This window comes from Beta vulgaris, chromosome 9 (assembly GCF_026745355.1).
Source record: "Beta vulgaris subsp. vulgaris cultivar EL10 chromosome 9, EL10.2, whole genome shotgun sequence".
Classification (NCBI taxonomy): domain Eukaryota; kingdom Viridiplantae; phylum Streptophyta; class Magnoliopsida; order Caryophyllales; family Amaranthaceae; genus Beta; species Beta vulgaris.
Window position 1 is genome coordinate 53,535,011 of NC_079210.1, and position 21,071 is coordinate 53,556,081.

The window sequence follows — 21,071 nt, forward strand, 5'->3', positions numbered from 1 at the left end:
TAATCTAATTATCTCTCATAGTGTCAAACAAACTATATTATGGAAAAAATAACTCTAAGATCCGAAAAGAATACGTCATATAATGATTAAGAAATATAGAGCAAATCATGACAAAACATCGCAATATCCATTTGATTTTTATGAGCAAAATGGTTATTTTTTTTTGAACTGCCACATAAAACCTCCCGTGCATTTTTGCACGGGTTAAAAACTAGTAACTCAATATTTCGAATAAAAAAGTGAAGTTTGTAATCTATGGGGAGTGAAAGTAGAGAGAGATGAAGTGTGAGGAGTAGGGGTGTAAGTGAATTGGACTGGATTGGACTTTACCAAATCCAAATTCAGTCCAAAGTTTTTTGGACTCGAGAAATTGAGTCCAAGTCCGATCCAAATATTTTTTTTGAGTCCAGTCCAATCCAGTCTGATAATTTTTTCTTGAGTCCGAATCCAGTCCAGTCCGATTATTATATCTTTTTTCCCAATTTAGATTCAATGATTCACAACGTTTTTTGAGATGCTTGAGCATTTGACATCTGATTCAACTATCAATATCCACAAATTAGATTGAAAGCTTAAATTAAAGTAAAATACTATGAATAAAAAGTTGAATTAGATGCTTACCTTGATCTAAGTTGAGAAGAAGCAGAAAGACTAAGAATTAATCTGAGGGAGAAGTAGAGAATGCGAGAGTCGAGACAACGAGGTAGAAAGAAAATGAAGAGTAAGAGGAAGTGAGTAGTAAGGACTGAGGAGTGAAGTGAGTAGTAAGGACTGAGGAGTGAAGTGAGATAGAATTAGTCGGCTGCAGTGCTGCTAGTATAATTTACTTATTTAACAAATGGAGCTAAGTGCAATAGTCTGGCGCCAAGTAAAATTTTCTGGCGCTAGTTTTAATATATATAGAGGGAAGGTTGAAAACTCCCAAAATTTTAAATATAGTATCAATTTTTTTTTAATATATACATTATAAATGTATTGAATATATATTATATATAAAAATATTTTTGGACTGGACTGGACTGGACTTATTGGACTCCAAAGGGATGAGTCCAAATCCAGTCCAAAAATATTTGGACTCGAAAATTTGAGTCCGAGTCCAGTCCGAAAAATTTTCAGTCCAGTCCAGTCCGACAAGTTTGGACTGGACTGGATTGGACTCTGGACTTTTCTTAGTCCGCTTACACCCCTAGTGAGGAGTATGTGAGGGAAGGGGTAATTTTGTCCTAATTAGAGTGACGTTTGGAGAAACTAGGGCGATATTAAGCTGCTTAAGCGTTATTCTTTTGAGCCATATTTCAGTTCAGCTATTCAGTTTAGTTTAACTAACTTTAGTTCAATTTACCTAATTTTAATTTGGTTCAATTTAGCTCACTTGAGTACAACTCAATTTAATTTGTTTAGCTTTCTTCAATTTAATTTACTTCGGTCCAATTCAACTTAGTTCAAGAAAAGAAGAAAGAGTAAGGGTGTGTTCTCTTCAACTTATAAAATAAGTTTTAGGTCCAATAAGTTCAGAACAGATTTAATCAGGTCTAACTTTACACAACCCTCATAATAAATTTTAATAAGGATCAAGCAGGTCTAATAAATTCAATTCATGTTTTTCGGGTGAAAAGAATACACCTTACTTATTATAACTACACATAAGGGAAAACTTGATAATTGTTTTTGTTTAAAAAAACCATATTGGATAAGAGGGGCCCAACAAGATTGTTCTTTTTGGTGCTAAACAATCTCAAAGCTATGTGTCTTAGCCCAACCCAAAGATCTTGGAAGGCTACTTTTTGAGCAACACAAATATGGCAAGTAAAAATTAGATTATCCAACAAAAACAATAATTTTCAAAAAAATGGGCTTGAATATCATCAGAATCTCACCCTTTTCTTCACCCATCACCTCCACCACCACAACTACCTCCACTAGAAAACTCTTTCCAAATTTCTCTTCCAAAAATTTGACTTCTTCCCTTAATCATCCCAGAAAGTATTCCATACCCACTTGCTTAAACAAATCAAAGTTTGGATCTTTGGAATCAAAATCTGTTAATCACACAAAATTTTCATCTGGGTTTGGTGGGAATTTGCATCATCATCATCATCTTCTCAAGAAAAGCTTGAGGTTTTCAACAATGGCGGCAACTCCTGATTCAGTTCAGAAATCAGAGGAGGAGTGGCGTGCTGTTCTCTCTCCTGAGCAATTTCGTATTCTCAGACAGAAAGGAACCGAGTATTGCTCTAATTTTGCTTTGCAATTTGATTTGATTTTGAATATTATTTAATTAAACTTCTATATATTATGATTTTGTAAGTAATTTGTAATAATCTATACATTAGCTTTTAGATAATGAATTTATTTAAACATGGGTATGAACAATTTGGAATTTGCAAGTTTGAGGTCATAAACATGGAACAATTTTTTTCAGGAAAATGGTTGATTGTGTTGGAAAGTTGTGATGTTAGGAAGTTTGTAGCATAAATTCATGTATAGTAATGGGTGTTGTAAATTATAAGGGTTTTGTGAGACATAGATTTTGGGAAAAGAACTTGTGTGCTAATGTAGAAATGTTGGTGTCTGAAAGTAGGTCATGAACTTAATTATACTTGCTATACTGATCAATGAGTGAATTTATGTGGCAACTGCTTCAATTGTTCTTGATGATAAATGGGATTATGTTGAAACTGTAATATGCCGAATTTCGTTACAATCTCAATGGCTTTTTATGTTATGCTTAGCACCTTCTTACAAACCTTGATCTCAAAATAAAGAGGGAGAACATCTCCTTCAATTTTCTCTCTTCAATCTCCCTGAATCACAGAGGGTATTGTGGGACGCAAAACCTCTGGAGGAAGCCAAACGGCTTTTGCAAAATCCAAGCACAGCTCGAGCTTGCCATTGTGCTGTATGCTGGCCTGAAATAAAAGCAGCAACTGTAATAAAATTTGCCATTGCGATCTACATGTGCTGTTCCGTGACCCGAATATAAGAGCTCTTCATCATGACTAGGGTTGTAAATGATGCGAGTCGAGCTCGAGTTTGAGCTAGCTCGACTCGACTCATTAGCATTTCAAGTTGAGCTCGATTGGAGTTGAGCTCACTCGAGTCGGTTTTGACCGAGTCGAGCTTTGATTGAGTATTTTTCGAGTAACTTGCTAGTGTATCGTGTTAAAAGCAACCCTAAGGTAGAAAATATGTCAAATTTAGGTACTTTGTAATTTGTATAGATAATTGAGTATTTGAGCTTCTCACGAGTATCGAATCGAGTTGCTCAACTCGACTCACTAACATCTCAAGTCGAGTTGGAGTTCGATTCGAGCTCACTCGAGTCGAGATTTTACCTAGTCGATCTCGAGTAGCTTGCGAGCTGTCTCGTCTCATTTACACCCCCTAATCATGTTATGCCCATGCCTTTATGCTTAACCATCCTGTGATGAACTCTATAATGCTCTAGTGCTACACGAAGTGCTACTATTGACTCCAAAGCTTGCCTTCATGCCTGCACAATCTAGAGTCCGTCCAATTCTGCTGGAGTTGATATGCTGGGTCACCAATATGCAAGTATTCTGTAACAATATTGCACGGTTAGGGAAGCTATGTGTGATTGGGTTGCACTTAACTAGTAGATAGGGAAAGCCAGAATTGCTGTTCACTTTCCATTCACCCACTATAAAAATAAATTAGATTGAATCATGAAAAGGAATCAAAGAAGAAGAAACATGTTGATTCATTGCTTTGGTTTGATATATGACCTGGGAACAGTAAGACTCATTGCAGTTTTTATCAGATTTTAAGTCATCTGCGTACACAAGCAAGCTGCCTTTTGTCCTGTTTACCGCATTCAACCAGGAGAAAATACCTCTCAAGTGGTGAGGGTGATCTGGAATAGGAGCAAATGAGTATTGATTTGGGGTTGTATACCCGACAATGATAATATTGTTTGGTTAACTATCTTTGGATGGTGAGATATCATTTACTCTAGTTCAAAACATCATGATCCTTCATCAGTCAGAGAATTCATTTAGTTTAAGTTTTGTTTTATGCCCAGTGCTTGTGTGCATTCGGCTTCCAATATTTTCCAGAATAGATGTCTTTGTGGTAGTTTGCGAGTTTTTTGCTCTAAATTGGCGTGTTGAACATAAATTCAATATTTTTTCACTAGTTGCCGTGTCCCCGAGTCCATATCCAAAATTTGGACACTTAACAAACATGTCCGCGAGTCCTTGAATTTAGAATTTCCCAAGTCCGACCCTTGGACCCGTACCCGAGTCCGAGCATCCTAGTGTTGAAGTATACAATAGTCAGATGTGCATGTGAAAAGAGAATGTTTATCAGTGTGGTTAGTTGTAGTAATATGAAGCATTGCTTTCTGCTGCCTATTTTTAAGCTGTCATGGCCATTTAGAGTCTTGTATGCAGTCTTAGACTGAACATTTCATCAAATCATTTTGATGTAATTAAGTGGCATAGACAAATATATATAATCACTTGAGTTGCAAACCTTTACCCCTCCAGTCTTCTTTGTTTAGCATGTGTAATGTGCTCGTGGACATGTTCATTGCAGATACCCGGGAACAGGAGAATATAACAAATATTTTGAGGAAGGAATCTATTCTTGTGCAGGGTGTAGTACTCCTCTCTACAAATCAACTACCAAATTCGACTCTGGCTGTGGTTGGCCAGCTTTCTATGAGGGACTTCCTGGAGCCATAACTCGCACTGTGAGCATCTTCTTATTCTACTTAGTTTTACCATGAATTAGTGATTTTTCATTCTCAGTTTCTCACTGTAATGATTACGGACACGTAATGATGGTACTCAGCCGTACTCACTGTAACCTCTAGAGTCATGAATTTGCTATGCCTTTCCGTGTCAAAGTATGTCTCTCATACCATGCTTTCCCATTCAAAATTCCTTCCTAACACACGCAGTATCGTGTCGTGCTGTGCTGTTTTCGTGTTGGGTCGTGCCATGATCTGGGTTGGCCTAATACGTTGCAACTTGGATCTAAATTGCTGTATTGCTTTGCAGCCTGACATCGACGGAAGGAGGATTGAGATTACTTGCACAGCATGTGGTGGACATCTTGGTCATGTATTCAAAGGTGAAAGATTTCCAACACCCACAGACGAGCGCCACTGCGTCAACAGCATCTCACTGAAGTTTGTTCCTCCAAAGTGAGAGTGTTGGCTATTCTATAACCTCTGATATTTGGTGTTTAGGCAACGTCGTCTACAAAGTCCTTTTATCTGGTCCTGAATAAGTGTAACCTTTTACTCTATATGTCTTGTGATTTCATTTCACCAAGATCTCTTTGTTGCAAAAAGCAATCTCACATTGTGTATACTGTATATTGTGGTTTTCCAACTGTATGTGACTGATTAAAGATTTTGATTTTCTTGTGGTGAGATGATCTTTTTTTAAGTATAATTCTATAAACATGAGCATTAGATGAGATGGGGTGGTACTAAATCAATGTCCACAAGTTCATTTTTCCGAAGCGATTTAATGCAACATTTAATATATCAACTTACCTATCTCTTGAAATAAATGGGTCTCTTAATAGATCAAATTCATTTTTTGGTAGCTACAATTTTCTCATGGATTGAGTGAAAGATGCGTGATTTTTCCATGGGTTAATTGGATATATTTGCTCTTTTATCGAAGGTACATAGATTAAGTGAAAGATGCGTGATTTTCTCATGGATTAATTGGAATGTTTTTCCCAAATTATGTCAGAATGATAGACTTTCTCATCAATAGTTGTTTGATTCAGCAAATATAATGGGGTTGTGCTGTATTGTTCGATCTGATTTATTATAGTTTTTTCTTTTCTTAAATATCTATTGTAGATGCCTTTTGGCCTTCAATAATGAAATTTCTCCTTGAAAAAAAAAAGAAGAGGGAAAGATGCTTGATTTCTCATCTCTAAATGTCGAATTTTTCCCTTTAGAATCATGCGTAGGAATGGCAACGGGTCGGACTTGGACCGGATTATGCATAATCCGACTCCGACCCTACAAAAAGTCGGATTTTAAATCCGAGTCCGACTCCGAGATCCGACTTTGAAAATCTGAATCCGACCTAAAATCCGAACATCCGACTCCGAACCTGATCCGACTTATTTTTCTTCCAATTTTTTTATTATTTTTTCTGTGGAAAAAGCCTATATAATACAACTGGCTGAAAGTCCAAGTCAGATTATACATAAATAATACATTACATAAATAAGAAAAAATGATTGATTGACTCAAAGTCGGAGTCGGATTATTTTATGAGATCCGACTCCGACCCTCCTCCGACTCGGAGTCGGATTTTTTAAACGGAGTCGGAGTCGGATTACTTTTTTGTCGGAGTCAATTCGGATTTTTTCCTTCGGAGCGGAGCGGACTAGGGTCGGATTTGGATTGGATTGCCATCCCTAATCATGCGAGTCCGACTTCTCCTCAAATAACTATGTAATCTCTACATGCAACTGTGTCTTCAAAAGGATATTAATTTATTATAAAAATGTATCAATGTTACAATTTTTAAATATTTAGAGCATATGCAATGTTTTGAAATTAAAGTTTTAATTTTTAACAACAACCAATTAGATGTTTTCAAGGTAACAATTCAAGTTTCGGAAAAGCAAAAATTATTAAAAGAGACGGTCTAATTTTAATATAAAAGTAGACCTAGTAACTAAATTGATTAAAATAGTCACAGAAAGAAATTAGCCTAGTGACTATTGGGCTAATTCCCTTTTTAATATTGGGCTTCACACTATTGCCTAATTTTAATTTAAAAGTAGGCAGTCTCTTACAAGACAAACTCTCGGAAAAGAAAAGGAAAGATAGCCAAATAAGTATCTACAAACGCCCTTAATGTAATCTTTATTTGGCTAACAAGTTCAGTGCCTAAATCATTATTAATTAACCAAAATACCCATGCATAAATAAACTAAAGTTAGAGATGGCCACAGGTGCAGGTTTGGCGGGTTGGTCCGTAGGCCCTAGTAGGCCGGGTTTAGATTTCACGGTCCAGATTCGGACCATGAAATTCACGGTTTGGGTGGTCTGGTTCATGGGTTGAAAACTTCTTGGCCAATCTGTTACCCTTTTTTACGTTTTGGTAAGTGGTTCGTGAGCCTAGCGGTCTGACAGGCTGTCATGAAATTTTTTTTTTTCAAAATTATTTAATCATTGGAATCATTTATTATTGTTACATAAAATCTTTAAAATTAATTAAAATATATACAATTACTAATATTTATGAATAAGTTCATTATTTTCGAATTTGATTGAATTATAATATATGCAATTTGATTAAAATATATACAATCTGGTTGAATAATTACTTGGGTTGGACTAGTCCGATTCATGGGTCGTGCTGGGCCAATTTCGTGGACCAGGATGGGAGATTTTAGTAGCGAGGCTTTAGTGGGTTGGACTCAAAAAAATTGGCCCACGACCCACCCACCAATTTCACGGTTTGAGTTGGGTTGGACCGAGCTTTTCGCGGGCTCAACCCAGACTGCCCAAGAGGGGGCTGGGTTGGATTGATCCGCACTGTTGACCATCTCTAACTAAATTTAGATAAAGAATTAAGTTAGAGAAACAAATACGTGTAAGTTGAAAATGTTATTTTTATAAGGTAAGAAGAAAACCCTCTAGGATGCCCTCGCACCGACCCCACTAGAGACCCATTACAAGTCAAACACACTCAACCACCTCCTTTATTTTCCAAGCAAATACTTGGAGTAAGAATTGAATCCTAAACTTTACTAGGGGAAATCGGAAAAACTTACCACTTGAATTTAACCAACGCTCATTCCCAATTGAAAAATATTATTTAGCATTCGATTTCAAGTGATAGCCACTCATCAAACAATCCTCGTACTTTAAAAAAAAATGAATGCTAATGAGCCTTACATTTCCCATGATAGTATAAAACTGGTAGAATTTTTAGAGGAATGAGCAAGAGAAATATGAAAGGATAACAAAGAAGCTGATGTTAACAGAGCCACGTAGGCCCTTTCACTGGAACAAAATGTAATCTCTGGTTGCAATTCAACCTTCAAAATGTTGTACCACAACACTCCACACACTGACCACCGTGGATTCTCCACTTCTTCTCACTTCTCTTTCTCTCTCCTCCCACAAACTCTCCACAAAAATTAAATATTTACAATACACAGTTGCTTATATTTTGCATAGTTCAATTCTTAAGTAATTTACTTGAAATTGGGTACAAAATGATTTGATCATTTTGCAATTTTGCCCCTTATAATCTTTTTGTTGGAATTATGGCGGATTCTATGGTTTTTTCCCATTGTTTCAAGGTATTAAATTTAATATCTTTCTTTGCAACTTTTTGGTTTCTTTTGGTTATGTGGTGAATTGGGTTGAAATTTTAGTTTTAGTAATATGATGGAGTAAATTGCAGTCCCATTTTTAAGTATAAGTTAAAATTCCTTATTTTTTTGTATAAAGTTTGAATTTTTATAGTGGTCTGAATCAAATTGTCTGATTAAATTGTGCATGTAATTTGCTGCAATATAATGCTGAAATGGGTTATTTGATATACAGTTTTGATGTATACATATTTTCTTTGATGGTGTTAGTTTAGGAATTAATGACAAAATCACACATTCATCGGTGTAACTGTATAATGCTAAGTTATGAGGGTTGCTTAGTTAATTCAATGTTATTATCTATCTTTATGTGATACTATGCATTTTGGATTTTTATTGTGGTCAATATGTGGCACGAAAATCCTTATGATGTTTAGAATAGGTGAAGGGGATTCGAACCGGAGACATAAATGCCAATAGGGCAATACCTCATTAGCATGGTCTTTAGTCTTTACCACTAAGTCAAGACCTCATTTACTTTGCATTGTGCAATACAATTCAATTGCTGTATTTCTATGGAACCCGAACTTCTGCTTGAAACTAGCCAAATTGGGATATTAGTGGAACCTGTTTTGGTTACTTTGACTTCTAAATGTACTAAACATGTTAAAATTGTTGTAAAGATGACGATTGTTGTGTGATATTAGAGAAATGGAGAATAAGACATGCGGTCTAACATCTGTTGTCTCACCTTTGGACACCTCTGGGCTCTGAATCTGTGAGTTACCTTCCATTCAGAGACTCAATGGTTGTTTCCCTTGTCAAAGTACCAACTCAACCAAAAGTTTAAGTTGTCCCTCATACATGACGCTAAATATTCCACTTAGAAAGGACGGGTTGATGAGATTTGAACCTGTGACCTTTATGGCACGCTGGCGCGGGTACCATGTCAAACGACCAACTCAACCAAAAACTTAAGCTGATAGTTGGAGTCCTAAGAATAGTTTTATACTCAATCAACTGATATAATTTTAAGGGGGCAGATATTACATTCTTAGAGAAAGTTGTTTAAATTAGTAAGAAAACATCCTGTCAACGAACACAGGAGGAAAAATCATTTTGCCAGTTTTGATATTAAATCATATATTGATGAAATTTTGATGCCTATCTTCTCCTCGGCTGAAAAGCAGATAAGTATAAAAAAAGGGAAAAGTAGTTGAGCGCACTTGCAAGATATTTGATAATCTGTCAAAAAATGTATCGGAATTAGTATAGACCTTTCAATGTTTGATAATCAGTTGAAAGGTGTATCAGATAATGATGGAGTGCACTTAGAAGATGTTTCTGTGCTCAAGTATGAACCTGTATTTTTAACTAATTTGTTTTCTTATATACTTGCAGGGTTCTGAGGTCACATATAGGAACATTTTTAAAAAGACCTCCTCCCATAAAATGTCAAGTCTTCGTAGGTGTTCGCGTCATTTATTATCTTCCAGGGATCGCCTGGTTCATCTGCCCTCAAACATGATATATTCAAGGTTACAAGATGCTTATGTTAGGAGGAGTGTTTGGGACAAATTGTCAACATCAGTTTCAGCATCTTTTAGTCATAGAAAGTTATCCTTCTCGGGCTTTAGGTCAGGTGACAGCAAGAGATTTCAGTTGCATGCTGTGGTCGACATAGCCACTGCGGTTGATGTCATTAATGACTTGGGGATGGATACCTTGACATTTTTGGTTGTTACCGTCATCATTGTTCCTGCATTTAGAACTTTAAAAGCTAGCCCTGTAAGATATTCTAATACTTTTCCGGTCTCTGACTTTATCTGATGTTTCTATATTCTTTTCTACGAAATTTCTTCAGTATGCCATGAAAATGTCACACTCGTTATCTGACTTAAGGCACTCAGAAAACATGAAATATCCCGACAAATAAATGTTCTCTTTCATTTACAGAGTTTTGTTTTTGTTGCTGCAGCTTAAGAGTGTAGCCTTTTTCTCTAGCTGACCAATGCTTTCCATTAATTTTACTGATTTTTATTTTTCTTTCATGTCTAGTTGTCTACCGAAAGTCTGTAAGGAATCTGCAAGATTGTGCAGTGATCTTTGTTTAGAATTTAGATCTTGAATTTATTAGGTGCATCTAAAGCATCTAGATGCAGCATGCCCAGTTTGTGATTTGCATTACTTGTAATATATATGGAACACCTGCAAGAGTTGTTTGTTTGGCATGCCCATGGCAGCTGGAAAGTTTCTGCTTCTAGAATGCTTAAAATCATGCTTTTTCCTTGCAGATACTCGGATTCTTTTTTGCCGGTGTTGTTCTAAATCAATTTGGCCTTATAAGAAATCTTACTGATGTTAAGATTCTCTCTGAGTGGGGTATCCTTTTTCTGGTATGGTTTCTTTTCTCTGCTTAAGGATTCCATTTTCTATCATGCCTTTAATTTATGTTTAGGTATGCTGCTTCAAATAGCTATAAAACTGGGTGAGTTATGTAACTGCTGTCCAGCATTTATTTTATGCAGATCTTTCAATAGCTATAAAACCTTTCAGCCTTATGTGTCATAGCCTTCACGATAAATAGATGTTAGTTCATATCTTTTAATAGCTGCAAAGAAGCACGCAATTGGTATTGCTGCTTTTCCTACACTTTTCTATGTTTGAAAACTTTCATATGGACCTTCGGTCATTCCCTTTTGTTTGCTGTTTCCAGCTTTTTGAGATGGGATTGGAGCTTTCACTTGCACGTTTAAAGGCTCTTGCTAAATTTGCTTTTGGCATTGGATTGCCTCAGGTACATCTTGTGCAAAGTAGTGGCATTTCTATAACTCTTAGATGGTTTTGTTACCTTTCTCGTTTAGAGGCTTTAACCATTGTCATTATGTGTTCTTATTCGTATTTGAAGTAGCAGCTTGTCTTTTTTTTAAATCAAGGTATCATATATTTTCTTTCCCCTTCTCTTTTGGGGTGGATAAGAGAGGCTTCAGATAGAAGTAGTCTCTCTCTTATTGCAAGGGTACTGCAAACATGTATCCCCTCTTACTCTATTTAAGTAGAAGCTTTTCTTAGAGGCATGGAGTTCAGATTGATGTCGATGCATATGTGATGAGTTCAATTAGGTGGATATCATCATTTATGTACAGGACGGAGTCTCCACCTTTATATTTATTTGATTAGATTAAAAAACTTCACTGACATCGATAGCACTTTGAGCTTCAAAGGATATTCATTGTTTCCGATACATAATACTTACATAGTTTCTTGTACATATTTTGATATTTAGGTTTAAATTTGATGTGTTTTGTCATTATTCTCTGCTAAGTGCTAAGTACTGGAATACTAGGAGCAATCCTACATATACCCAGTGGGTATTTAACCCACTAGAGATAATAAGGATCTAGATTAATGAGTTGGATTACACTACATATTCATTTTTATCTCTAGTGCACTATCTACCCAACTGAGTACATAAAGTTTTTTCCCAATACTAGTAGATGTCAATTTTAAAGAATGTGCTGAAGTTGTTGGTGCTACGTGATGTTAAAGACCTAAGCTATTAGAATCATAGAAGGCAAGGCTGCTACTTCTTGAATAGAGCATAGCCGCATATGCTTTGTGCCTCTAATTTGATTGTCATGGGAAAAACAAATTATGAGGAGGAAAAAGGCTAGACTTTTGCTGAAATAAGCCTAGAATGAAACTTTTGTACACTACCTTACAATTTGTGTGCTTCACCAGCACATATAAATTGGTAATTATTTACGTGTAGAAAGCGCTATCCGAAAAAGTTTTACATAACCTAGACTCTCTTGATTGTGGCATGTTTCCATTGGTTTAGCCTAATTCTACATGTTGAAAAAACTGGTGTTTGCAGTTCGGCTTGTATGGTTATATTTTTATAAGCATACCAATGTTACTGTGTTTGGATTCATTTTCTATCCCTTTCAGGTTCTTTTGTCCACACTTGCTTTCACAGCATTTGAGCTTCCTCCAAATGAGGCACTTGGGACAAAAATTTTGGAGTTCTTGTTTCATTCACGATCTGATCTGGTATGTAGTTTACTCTTATCGAAGTTTTACTCGGGGTTCACAGTTTGATTACATTTTATCTTGTCAAGTGTCAATTATATGCAGCTGCTATTGGAAGATTTTGACTGAATTATCATTAGTTGGCATAACGGTTTTTCTTTATGTTTGAACTTGAAGGGTCTTTTCCCATCTGAAAGTGTCTTGGTGTGGATCTAATCCTTCTCCGATCTAGTTTCTTAGCATTCTCTTGCTTGCTGGCCACATTTCTTGGTGCAACTGATGAGGAGTAGTGCGATCAGTAGACATGTTCTGTTAAAAATTATCTTATGACTACTTTTTTTTTTTCCCTTGGTGGGTCATTACTCTCCCGTTAATAACTATATTCCAGATGTGAGAAGAAAAGCTGATCACAGCATATGAGAACTCCTGAAGCTAGCAACCTTGAACTCACGCTGTCACACATACACCTAAAAACATTTAGTCAACTATCTGTTCCTGAACTCTTGAATAACACAAGTTCAGCTTCCTTTTGGCTACGATATCGTTTTAAGTCTACGCACTATATTTAGTATGAACATTAAGCATAATAGGAATGATTTATGATAGAACATAGAAGTGAGATTCAATTAATGAAGATTACCAAGTGAGTTTCAAAAGGTAGTTGAACGATGAGCAAACCATACAAATGAAACTACAAAAGTTACCTGAATCCACTGCTTCTAGATAATGACATGCATGTGTAGTAAGAATCTCTTTCAAGAAGACATAGTGCATGTTTAAGTTACTGAAAACTCTTCTTCATTTAAATTTGTTATGTTAATTGTTACCTTTATTATTGTTGCTGAAGGTACTTCTGTATTTTTGAGTCACTTACAGGTTAATATCAGAAGTGTTGATGAGGCCATAGTCATAGGTGCTGCATTGTCATTGTCATCTTCAGCCTTTGTTTTACAGGTAGTTGGAAATCAAACTCTATAACTTCTTAGGTGCATTGATTCATTACTTAGTTAATACCAAGTAAAGATTGCTATGAAGTTCTGACTTACTTCATGTTACATGTCTTTTTAGCTTCTTGCTGAGAAAGGTGAGCTTCCAACAAGATTTGGCTCGGCTACTTTGGGGATTCTTCTGCTACAGGTTAATACTCATATGTCCAGGTTACTTTTCCATAAGTTACTTATAAATTTTCTCATGATCATTCTCTTATGGTTTCAGTGTTTAAACTGATTACTCATTATGAAATGTTTTCTAGCAATTGTCTGTGATCTTATCCTTTTCTTGTGGATGTGAATCGGAGTTTCCCCGAAAGTGGAACTTTAAGTAGGTTTCTCGATTATTAACCCTATATCATAAAATTGTCATATTTGCAGGATATAGCTGTTGTCCCTCTCTTGGTGGTACTCCCAGTGCTTGAGAGCCAGGTAGATAATACTCCTCAGTATGCAACCGATTATCTTCATCCATGTTGCTGAGAAAGAAAACATGCTTTAGTCTTAGGTTCTTTTGTCGGCTAAATGATGATTCCTGTGTTATCTATACGTTGATGGGTATGTGGCAGAAAAGTCTCATGTGTAGTTAAGACTTTGATAGTTACTTGTTTTGTGGAACTAGGAAACTTGTCTCTAGGCTAAATAAAGAGTCGCCCTTGTACTTGTTCTCCAGATGCCCGGTAGAGATGGAGGGGATGATTATATAATGATGATCGCAGTCAAGTACCATTGCCAACTATTCACTCCTGCTATTGTAGTGTACCGTGCTACCTGACATCCAATAACAACAATAATATGATGCAGTGTCGGTCCCTCTGTGTGCAGAGTCATGGTCTTTTGAGACAAATTATTACGTTTCTTCTTCAGTCCTTATGGTTTGCAATGAAGTGCAAGGGTAATATGGGATGTGTATCTTGTAAAATACTACTTAATTAATCCTCCCCTTGAGATAAGAATTAGGATAGGGGAACTAAGATGAACTAAATATCATTTGTTTGGGTGGTGGCCTGGTGGGTGTTGTTGAGGTACATGAGGTAGTGTTTCTGTGCCTCTTCCAATCGCTGGAGATACTCATTTCCAATAATAGTTTCTTTTTGACGAATAAATGGAAGATGTGGCGGGGGGACCCTTTCATGCTGCCCTTATTCCGTTGTCTTTGTTTATATTTCTGTTCTTCTGTCCCTTTCCTCAAGCTTTCAATGGTACTAACATAATTTCCCTTTCCTCAAGCTTTCAATGGTACTAACATAATTTTTGGTGTTCTCTGAAGAATATAGGAGAGGCAAGCATTTGGCCAATGCTTGTCAAGGAAAGTCTAAAAGCTTTAGGTGGACTTGGATTGCTTTCTCTTGGAGGGAAATTCTTCCTGAGGCGTGTCTTTGAGGTAGATTTAAATAATTTATTCAAGGGCCTAGGTAGTTGAATTATCTACTCTAAATCTTCAGTGTGAGTGTGTGACATATTATTAGGTTGTTGCAGAAACAAGGAGCTCAGAAGCTTTCATTGCTCTCTGCTTGCTTACAGTTGCTGGGACTTCACTTGTTACGCAAAAGCTTGGCTTCAGTGACACGGTTCTAATGCCTTTAATTTGATATGGGAATAGTTAAAGTCACTGAGTATTCTTCACTCAACTTACATTTACTTTTTCCCTCATTGCTTGCAACTTCAGCTTGGAGCTTTTTTGGCGGGTGCCATATTGGCTGAAACAAATTACCGAACACAAATTGAAGCTGATATAAGACCATTCAGGGGTTTACTTCTTGGATTGTTCTTTGTGACGACAGGAACTTCTATTGATACTCAGGTACTCATCAAGTCATAGTTGTGTTGAATAAATTATACTAGGTTTTCGTGTTCATCTTTTAGAATAAAGAAAAAGGTTTCTTTCCACTTCTTCCATTCAATTAATGGCAATGTGAAGGCTTTAACATTATCACTTGGCTAGGTGGCGTCTTTGAACTCCTAAACAAATGGCTTTATCCATAGAATCCTTGATATTTCTTGTTAATATATTTTTTTATCAGCCATGGATGTCTTCTAATCCCTCTATCATTCTCTTTTGTTTGCTTCCTTCATGCCTCCGCCTTTCTGCCCTTATTTCTTCATCTGTTGTGTTGCTCCCCATCTTTCCATAGTGTTTCACGTTGTTTCGTGGTGACTAGGTAAACTGGTTGAATTCCTAATCTGTTTTGTACCATGCATTGGCGTTCCTCACTTTTTCTTATTTCTCTCTTTTCTTTATTCCCTTTTCGCTCAAATTCCAGTTTTTCAAGTTTGAAATCTAGAAATAAAAACAAATAGATGATTCAGTGTGCACTACTACTATGCAACTGTGCAAGCCTGCAAGGGTACTCTCGTTGATATTCTTTTTTATGCATTACATGCTTTTGGGTTGTAGAATTACTTGTGCTGTTTTTCCTGATTTTTGTGGGAAATAAGGGATATTATTCATTCCACTTCGAGCCTTCTCCATGGAATTTGATGCAGGATGGTCTTGAGTCATGGCACGTGCCATATACATAGTTGTCAAGCTGTTATACTATCTTCATGAAATGGTGGGCATGTATAACAGATTATTTTGATTACATCTGCAGAAGTAATAATAATAATTAGAATGTTGTCTATAAGTTCTTCATTTTCCTTTGCAGCTTCTTGCCCGAGAATGGCCCAATGTTCTCACACTCCTGGGAGGCCTGATTGCTATTAAGACGATGATAATAACAGTTGTAGGACCCCGAGTTGGACTATCCTTGAAAGAAAGCATAAGAATAGGGTTTCTTCTTTCTCAAGGAGGTGAATTTGCATTTGTGGTTTTCTCTCTTGCAAATAGGCAAGTTATTCATATAATGCAACTCACCTTTTTTATGCAATTTTTGTTTTTTCTCTGTTTATTGATGAGATTTCATGGAATCAGACTAGGAGTATTACCGCTTGAACTCAACAAACTTCTCATAATTGTTGTTGTGCTGTCAATGGCACTGACACCTTTGCTAAATGAACTTGGACGGCAAGCTGCTGATTTTGTTGCTGAAAAATTCGAAACAGGCACTGTAAGTATGTGTTAATTTGATATATGATAAAAGGCTGCTTGGTATTTCTTAGAGAAATATATTATACTTAGTAGCATAGGGCCAAGGTTTCTTTGAAAGAGACTGAAATACATGCAATAATATCTGTTGGAACAAGCTCCCAGCAATCTGAAAGAAGTAAGCTGGGAACTTCTTTCTGAAAGTTATACACATAGGAATAGACATTCACGAAGAATTATTTTGCTAGAATATAATAAATTTTAGTTGTGATTCACAATTCTCCTATCTTTAAGCAGATACATAGTCAGAGAAATGCTGTGGTAGTTTGAAAGAAGTGCATACTTATTGACCTAATTTGGGAAAACTATTTTTAATAGAATCAAGAGGAAGCAAATGCAGGATATCTAATGTAATCTTATGAGAAAGGCTAGAAAATCTCAGAACAATGCAGTCCGTCTATGCCATACTTCACTTGGGAAAGTATTAATCTGAGTCATAGTGGTTTATCTGTTTGTTTGCATATGTTTATATGAATATGTGAGCATTTTTGAATTATAATGACAGAAAGCTGTAGAGAGGCCGAATTATGACGTTAGTGAACCAGTGGTTATTCTTGGATTTGGACAAATGGGTCAGGTAGGGTTCCCACAAATCATCAAAAAGAAGTTGGCAAGTTGACCAACACAATTAGCATTCTCATTGCTATTTGTGACTGCAACTACAGGTCCTTGCAAATCTTTTGTCAGCTCCATTGGCATCTGGTGCAGATGGTGAAGCTTCGGGTTGGCCATATGTTGCTTTTGATCTTAATCCTGCTGTTGTCGAGGTTGGTTTCAAGAGAAATATACAGCTACATTATAAACAAGCAAAAAAAATGATGAGGCCGTCCCATCCCCTCATAAAAGGAAAAAATAGTCACTCCTGATTTTCTCTCCCAAACCCACCAAAGTTCCCTCATAGTCACCAAATCTCTCTATGTTGAAATCTTCCATTAGGTACAACTAAATATCAACTATATGCATGTATAATTGTGTCAATCCTTACAAAATGATGGCATTGAAAACGAAATCTTTTTAGTTTGAAGCATCGACTTGAACCCCATTTAGTTTGTAACTTTGTATGGTAGATGTCCAAATGGAATAACTTCTCACCCACAAAAGTGTTTCTACTTAAGAATGACCTTTTAGCAGTCTAATTCTTATAACAGTATTGTATTAGCTTTTTTATATAAAATAATCAAGTAATGAACATCGCCCGGGTTTTACCTAACTACTTTTTTCTTCTTTTAAACAGAGAGCAAAGAAGAACGGGTTTCCAGTCTTATACGGTGATGGATCTAGACCAACAGTGTTGCAGTCTGCTGGCATATCTTCTCCTAAAGCTGTCTTAGTCATGTATCCTGAAAAGAACAAGGCGATTGAAGCAGTTAAAAGTGTCCGACTCACCTTTCCATCGGTAATTACTCATCGTCTATCTTAGCATAATATTTTACTCGTAAGTTTAACTTTGATGTTCGAATGTTGTGAATGTGAAGGCAAAACTTTGCCTTGAGATTCTGATATATCAATTTGATTTTCAGGGGAGCCTCCTATAGGCTGTCAGTGTTTGATTTTAAACAATACTCCCTTCGTTTTTTTTTTAATTGCTACATTTCCATTTTAGGAAATCAAACTACCAACTTTGACCAATTGTGATTTTTTTATAAGTAAAAATATAGTCATGTGTGGTCTTGTTAGATTCATCTTGGTGTGTAGATTCATGATATCAAAATTTTGTAATTTTTACTTAAAGGAAATAAGAGATATTAAGGGTTTTAAAACATCTTGAAAAACATGCCCAAACAATGTAGCAATTCAAAAACGGAGGGAGTAAAAGAGATACAATAGTTCCGACTTTTTTTCATGATCTCTAACACACACTATCGACTATTGCTATCTTTAGTTACAAAATAGTGTAAATATGTAAGAAGTTGATATCTAGATAATACAAAATGAAACAAATCTAAACAAGAGCTCACATGATACTACGAAATATTTTGATATATACTTCGTCGTACTCCATAGTGAAACAATACACTCAAAATTGTAAAGTTTGAGCTGAAAACATTTTTTTTGGTGCTTAGAGAGCCACAAGGGGAAATGATTTTGACGGGATTGGATCCTAGATCATGACTTTAGCAACTAAACTAGTTGACGTCCACTCTAAAAAGCAAATATTGCAACTATCATGAAATGGAGGGAGTTGTTTGAGACAATGTATAATGGAGGGAGTTATTTGAACAATGTACAATTACACATATTCTTGACCTGACAACGATTTTACAGAACAGGTCCCAATATATGCTAGAGCCCAAGATCTTAAGCATCTGTTGGATTTGAAGAAATCAGGTGCAAATGACGCAATTATTGAAAATGCAGAGGTAACTATCTGTGATGTTGTGGCAGTTGAATTGTCCAACTTATCTGCTTCCCAAGAGGTTAACATGGTACTAGTTAATTGTTTATCTATGAGCAGACAAGTTTACAGCTCGGCTCAAAGCTTCTTAAAGGATTTGGTGTGATGTCTGACGATGTAGACTTCTTGAGTCAGCTTGTTCGAAATTCGATGGAGATGCAAGCGCAAGATACGGTAAACAAAACAGATGGTCAGGAATACAGCACGATGGAGCCTGCGCAGGTAATCTCTTTGTGAAAAAATTCTTCTTTTAGGCTTTGTTTGATTGTATAGTTGATGATTTTTCATGAAAAGTATCTCCCAGGACAATACAATTGAAAATTAGTTTCCTGTAGTTAGTTCCTTAAGTTGCAAGAGTAAAGGAACATTGTATTTTCTTTCCTTTAAAAAAGGAAAATGTTTTCAATTTTTGAGATAATTATTCTCAATCTTTACAAACCAACAAAGGGAAATGAGAAAATGACTTTTCGATGAAGATGTCTTCCTCCCAAATGCTCCCTTATCTTTGTCTCTGTCTTTCATTAGGACAATCAAAGTGGGAATTAACTGGGAGCTCAATCATAGAACTCAATCAAAGTTGGGTATTGTGTTGGTTTCTTTCTGGGAAATATTCGCGGTTATTAATATTAAAGATGAAGGTTTCCCTTCCTGCTGAACTGAGCATTTCTGAGAAGTATTTTTAGTCTTTTTGTTTTTGTCTGTGATGCTTAAACTTTCAGGAGATAATGAAATAGTCGAATTGCATCCTTGCACGTCTTATAAAATGCACTATAGTTATTCTTTTCTCTGACTCAATATTGAAGCTCCAAATATCAATCCTCAAATTAGTTCTTTTTGTCTCGAAAAGTTTCGAGTTGCAGATATAATCAATACAAGAACAACAGGAGTTGCTGGAGCCGAGGATAACTTATCTGAATTAGATCAATTGATTGAAGGCGAGGTTCCAGACATGGAGGATGAAGTCGTCTCTTATTCGGACATGGACAGTGGGAACAATTCAGTGATGAAAGGTGAAGGCATTGAAGAGAGTGATAGTCTTTCCTACAAGGCCCCTAATGACAGGAGGTGAAAGTTCAGACAAGTTTTTTGTACATGATGTTGTGTGATTAATGTACCCTTATTGCTACACTATTTGTCAATATCATATTCTTCAAAATATGATTTTGTACAAGTTACAATTTTTTGGACACTATTTTTTTATGTAAATAATGAAATTTTACTCCATATCAGGGTTTACTGTCTTTTTATTGAGCTAAGTTCTACTCTCTCCGTCCCATAATATAATGCTTGTTTCTTTTTTACACAGTCTTCAAGATGTAACTTTGACCTTTAATATCTTCAATTCCGTATTAATAAAAAATATAAAAAGTTGATATTATGAAACTAAACATCGAGACGAATCTAACAAGATCCCACATGAATATATTTTTTATATATATACAAATGAAAATATTCGATCAAAGATTATAAAGTTTGACCCACCAAAATGAAGTAGACACTATATTATGGGACGGAGGGAGTACAATATATTCAAAAAAAAAACTTTTGTCTTTGTGTGTGAACACACCACTTTATGCCAATTTCCCTCCCACCCTTCATAAAGAAGTACTATAAGTGACATCAAACCTACTTGGCAACTTGTAAAAGGTCTAATAAAAACAGGTTATACCATTTTATCTATATACCTTAAAAAGGTAAAGAGCTAACTACTAAAGAAATTCAAAGATGACCTTGAAATAATTTTCACACCAACTTTTGTGGTCCATGAATATAGTTTGGTTACTAGTTGCTCCTACTTTTTGCCTAATAGAAATTTAACATACATAAGCAATATTCTTAGCATAGATGTTTACTTATATTGTTCTATATATATTTCCTATTTTCATATGGATGTTTAATTTGGCTCTTTAACCTAAATTTGTAAAAAAAAAAATAGTATAATGGATACTATATGTGTATGATCAAATATATGCATCAGATACCATAAAATATCATTACATTTTTTGAGTAGATGGAGTATTATTTTTTATTTTTTTGACAATGACTAAGAAAGAGGAAGGGAAGAACTACTCTTTCCTTGCTTTATTAGCAAGGAAATGAGCCCTGGAAACCTCCTCTCTGTTGGCTTTAACAATTGGAATAAAGTCTAATTTACCTGCTTCTTCCTTTATTTTACCCACTATGTTCCTAATTTCAAGTGGTGGGGCGCTTTGTTTTGACAGTGCTCTAATGATCTCGA

At 35.8% G+C, this 21,071-nt stretch overlaps 2 protein-coding genes across 5 annotated transcripts; both read left to right on the forward strand.

Annotated features, from left to right (window-relative positions):
• Window positions 1–1,766: 1,766 nt before the first annotated feature.
• On the forward strand, window positions 1,767–5,401 carry LOC104904795 (peptide methionine sulfoxide reductase B5). Its single transcript, XM_010693179.3, has 3 exons — window positions 1,767–2,226; window positions 4,558–4,714; window positions 5,025–5,401. The coding sequence occupies exons 1-3, from the start codon at window positions 1,850–1,852 to the stop codon at window positions 5,172–5,174; spliced, it is 684 nt and encodes a 227-aa protein (XP_010691481.2). The 5' UTR covers window positions 1,767–1,849; the 3' UTR covers window positions 5,175–5,401.
• Window positions 5,402–7,946: 2,545 nt separating this feature from the next.
• Window positions 7,947–20,061, forward strand: LOC104904796 (K(+) efflux antiporter 3, chloroplastic). 4 transcript variants are annotated; one of them, XM_010693180.4, is made up of 19 exons: window positions 7,955–8,316; window positions 9,730–10,116; window positions 10,623–10,724; window positions 11,045–11,125; window positions 12,280–12,381; window positions 13,237–13,314; window positions 13,429–13,497; window positions 13,731–13,781; window positions 14,620–14,733; window positions 14,819–14,920; window positions 15,019–15,153; window positions 15,998–16,179; window positions 16,264–16,399; window positions 16,943–17,014; window positions 17,103–17,204; window positions 17,672–17,833; window positions 18,708–18,797; window positions 18,893–19,054; window positions 19,680–20,061. In XM_010693180.4, the coding sequence occupies exons 1-19, from the start codon at window positions 8,281–8,283 to the stop codon at window positions 19,899–19,901; spliced, it is 2,385 nt and encodes a 794-aa protein (XP_010691482.2). In that variant the 5' UTR covers window positions 7,955–8,280; the 3' UTR covers window positions 19,902–20,061. The 4 variants fall into 4 exon arrangements, with proteins under 4 accessions (XP_048492760.1, XP_048492759.1, XP_048492758.1 ...); XM_048636801.2 differs by lacking the exon at window positions 19,680–20,061 and having other exon boundaries at window positions 7,949–8,316; window positions 18,871–19,010; XM_048636803.2 differs by lacking the exons at window positions 18,893–19,054; window positions 19,680–20,061 and having other exon boundaries at window positions 7,947–8,316; window positions 18,501–18,773.
• The last annotated feature ends 1,010 nt before the right edge of the window (window positions 20,062–21,071 follow it).

Coding starts and splice junctions, on each gene's coding strand:
- LOC104904795 (XM_010693179.3), top strand. CDS start 1,850: ATGGGCTTGAATATCATCAGAATCTCACCCTTTTCTTCACCCATCACC. Junction 2,227..4,557: donor CTCAGACAGAAAGGAACCGA/GTATTGCTCTAA, acceptor TGTTCATTGCAG/ATACCCGGGAACAGGAGAAT. Junction 4,715..5,024: donor CTGGAGCCATAACTCGCACT/GTGAGCATCTTC, acceptor ATTGCTTTGCAG/CCTGACATCGACGGAAGGAG.
- LOC104904796 (XM_010693180.4), top strand. CDS start 8,281: ATGGCGGATTCTATGGTTTTTTCCCATTGTTTCAAG. Junction 10,117..10,622: donor GAACTTTAAAAGCTAGCCCT/GTAAGATATTCT, acceptor TTTTCCTTGCAG/ATACTCGGATTCTTTTTTGC. Junction 11,126..12,279: donor TTGGCATTGGATTGCCTCAG/GTACATCTTGTG, acceptor TATCCCTTTCAG/GTTCTTTTGTCCACACTTGC.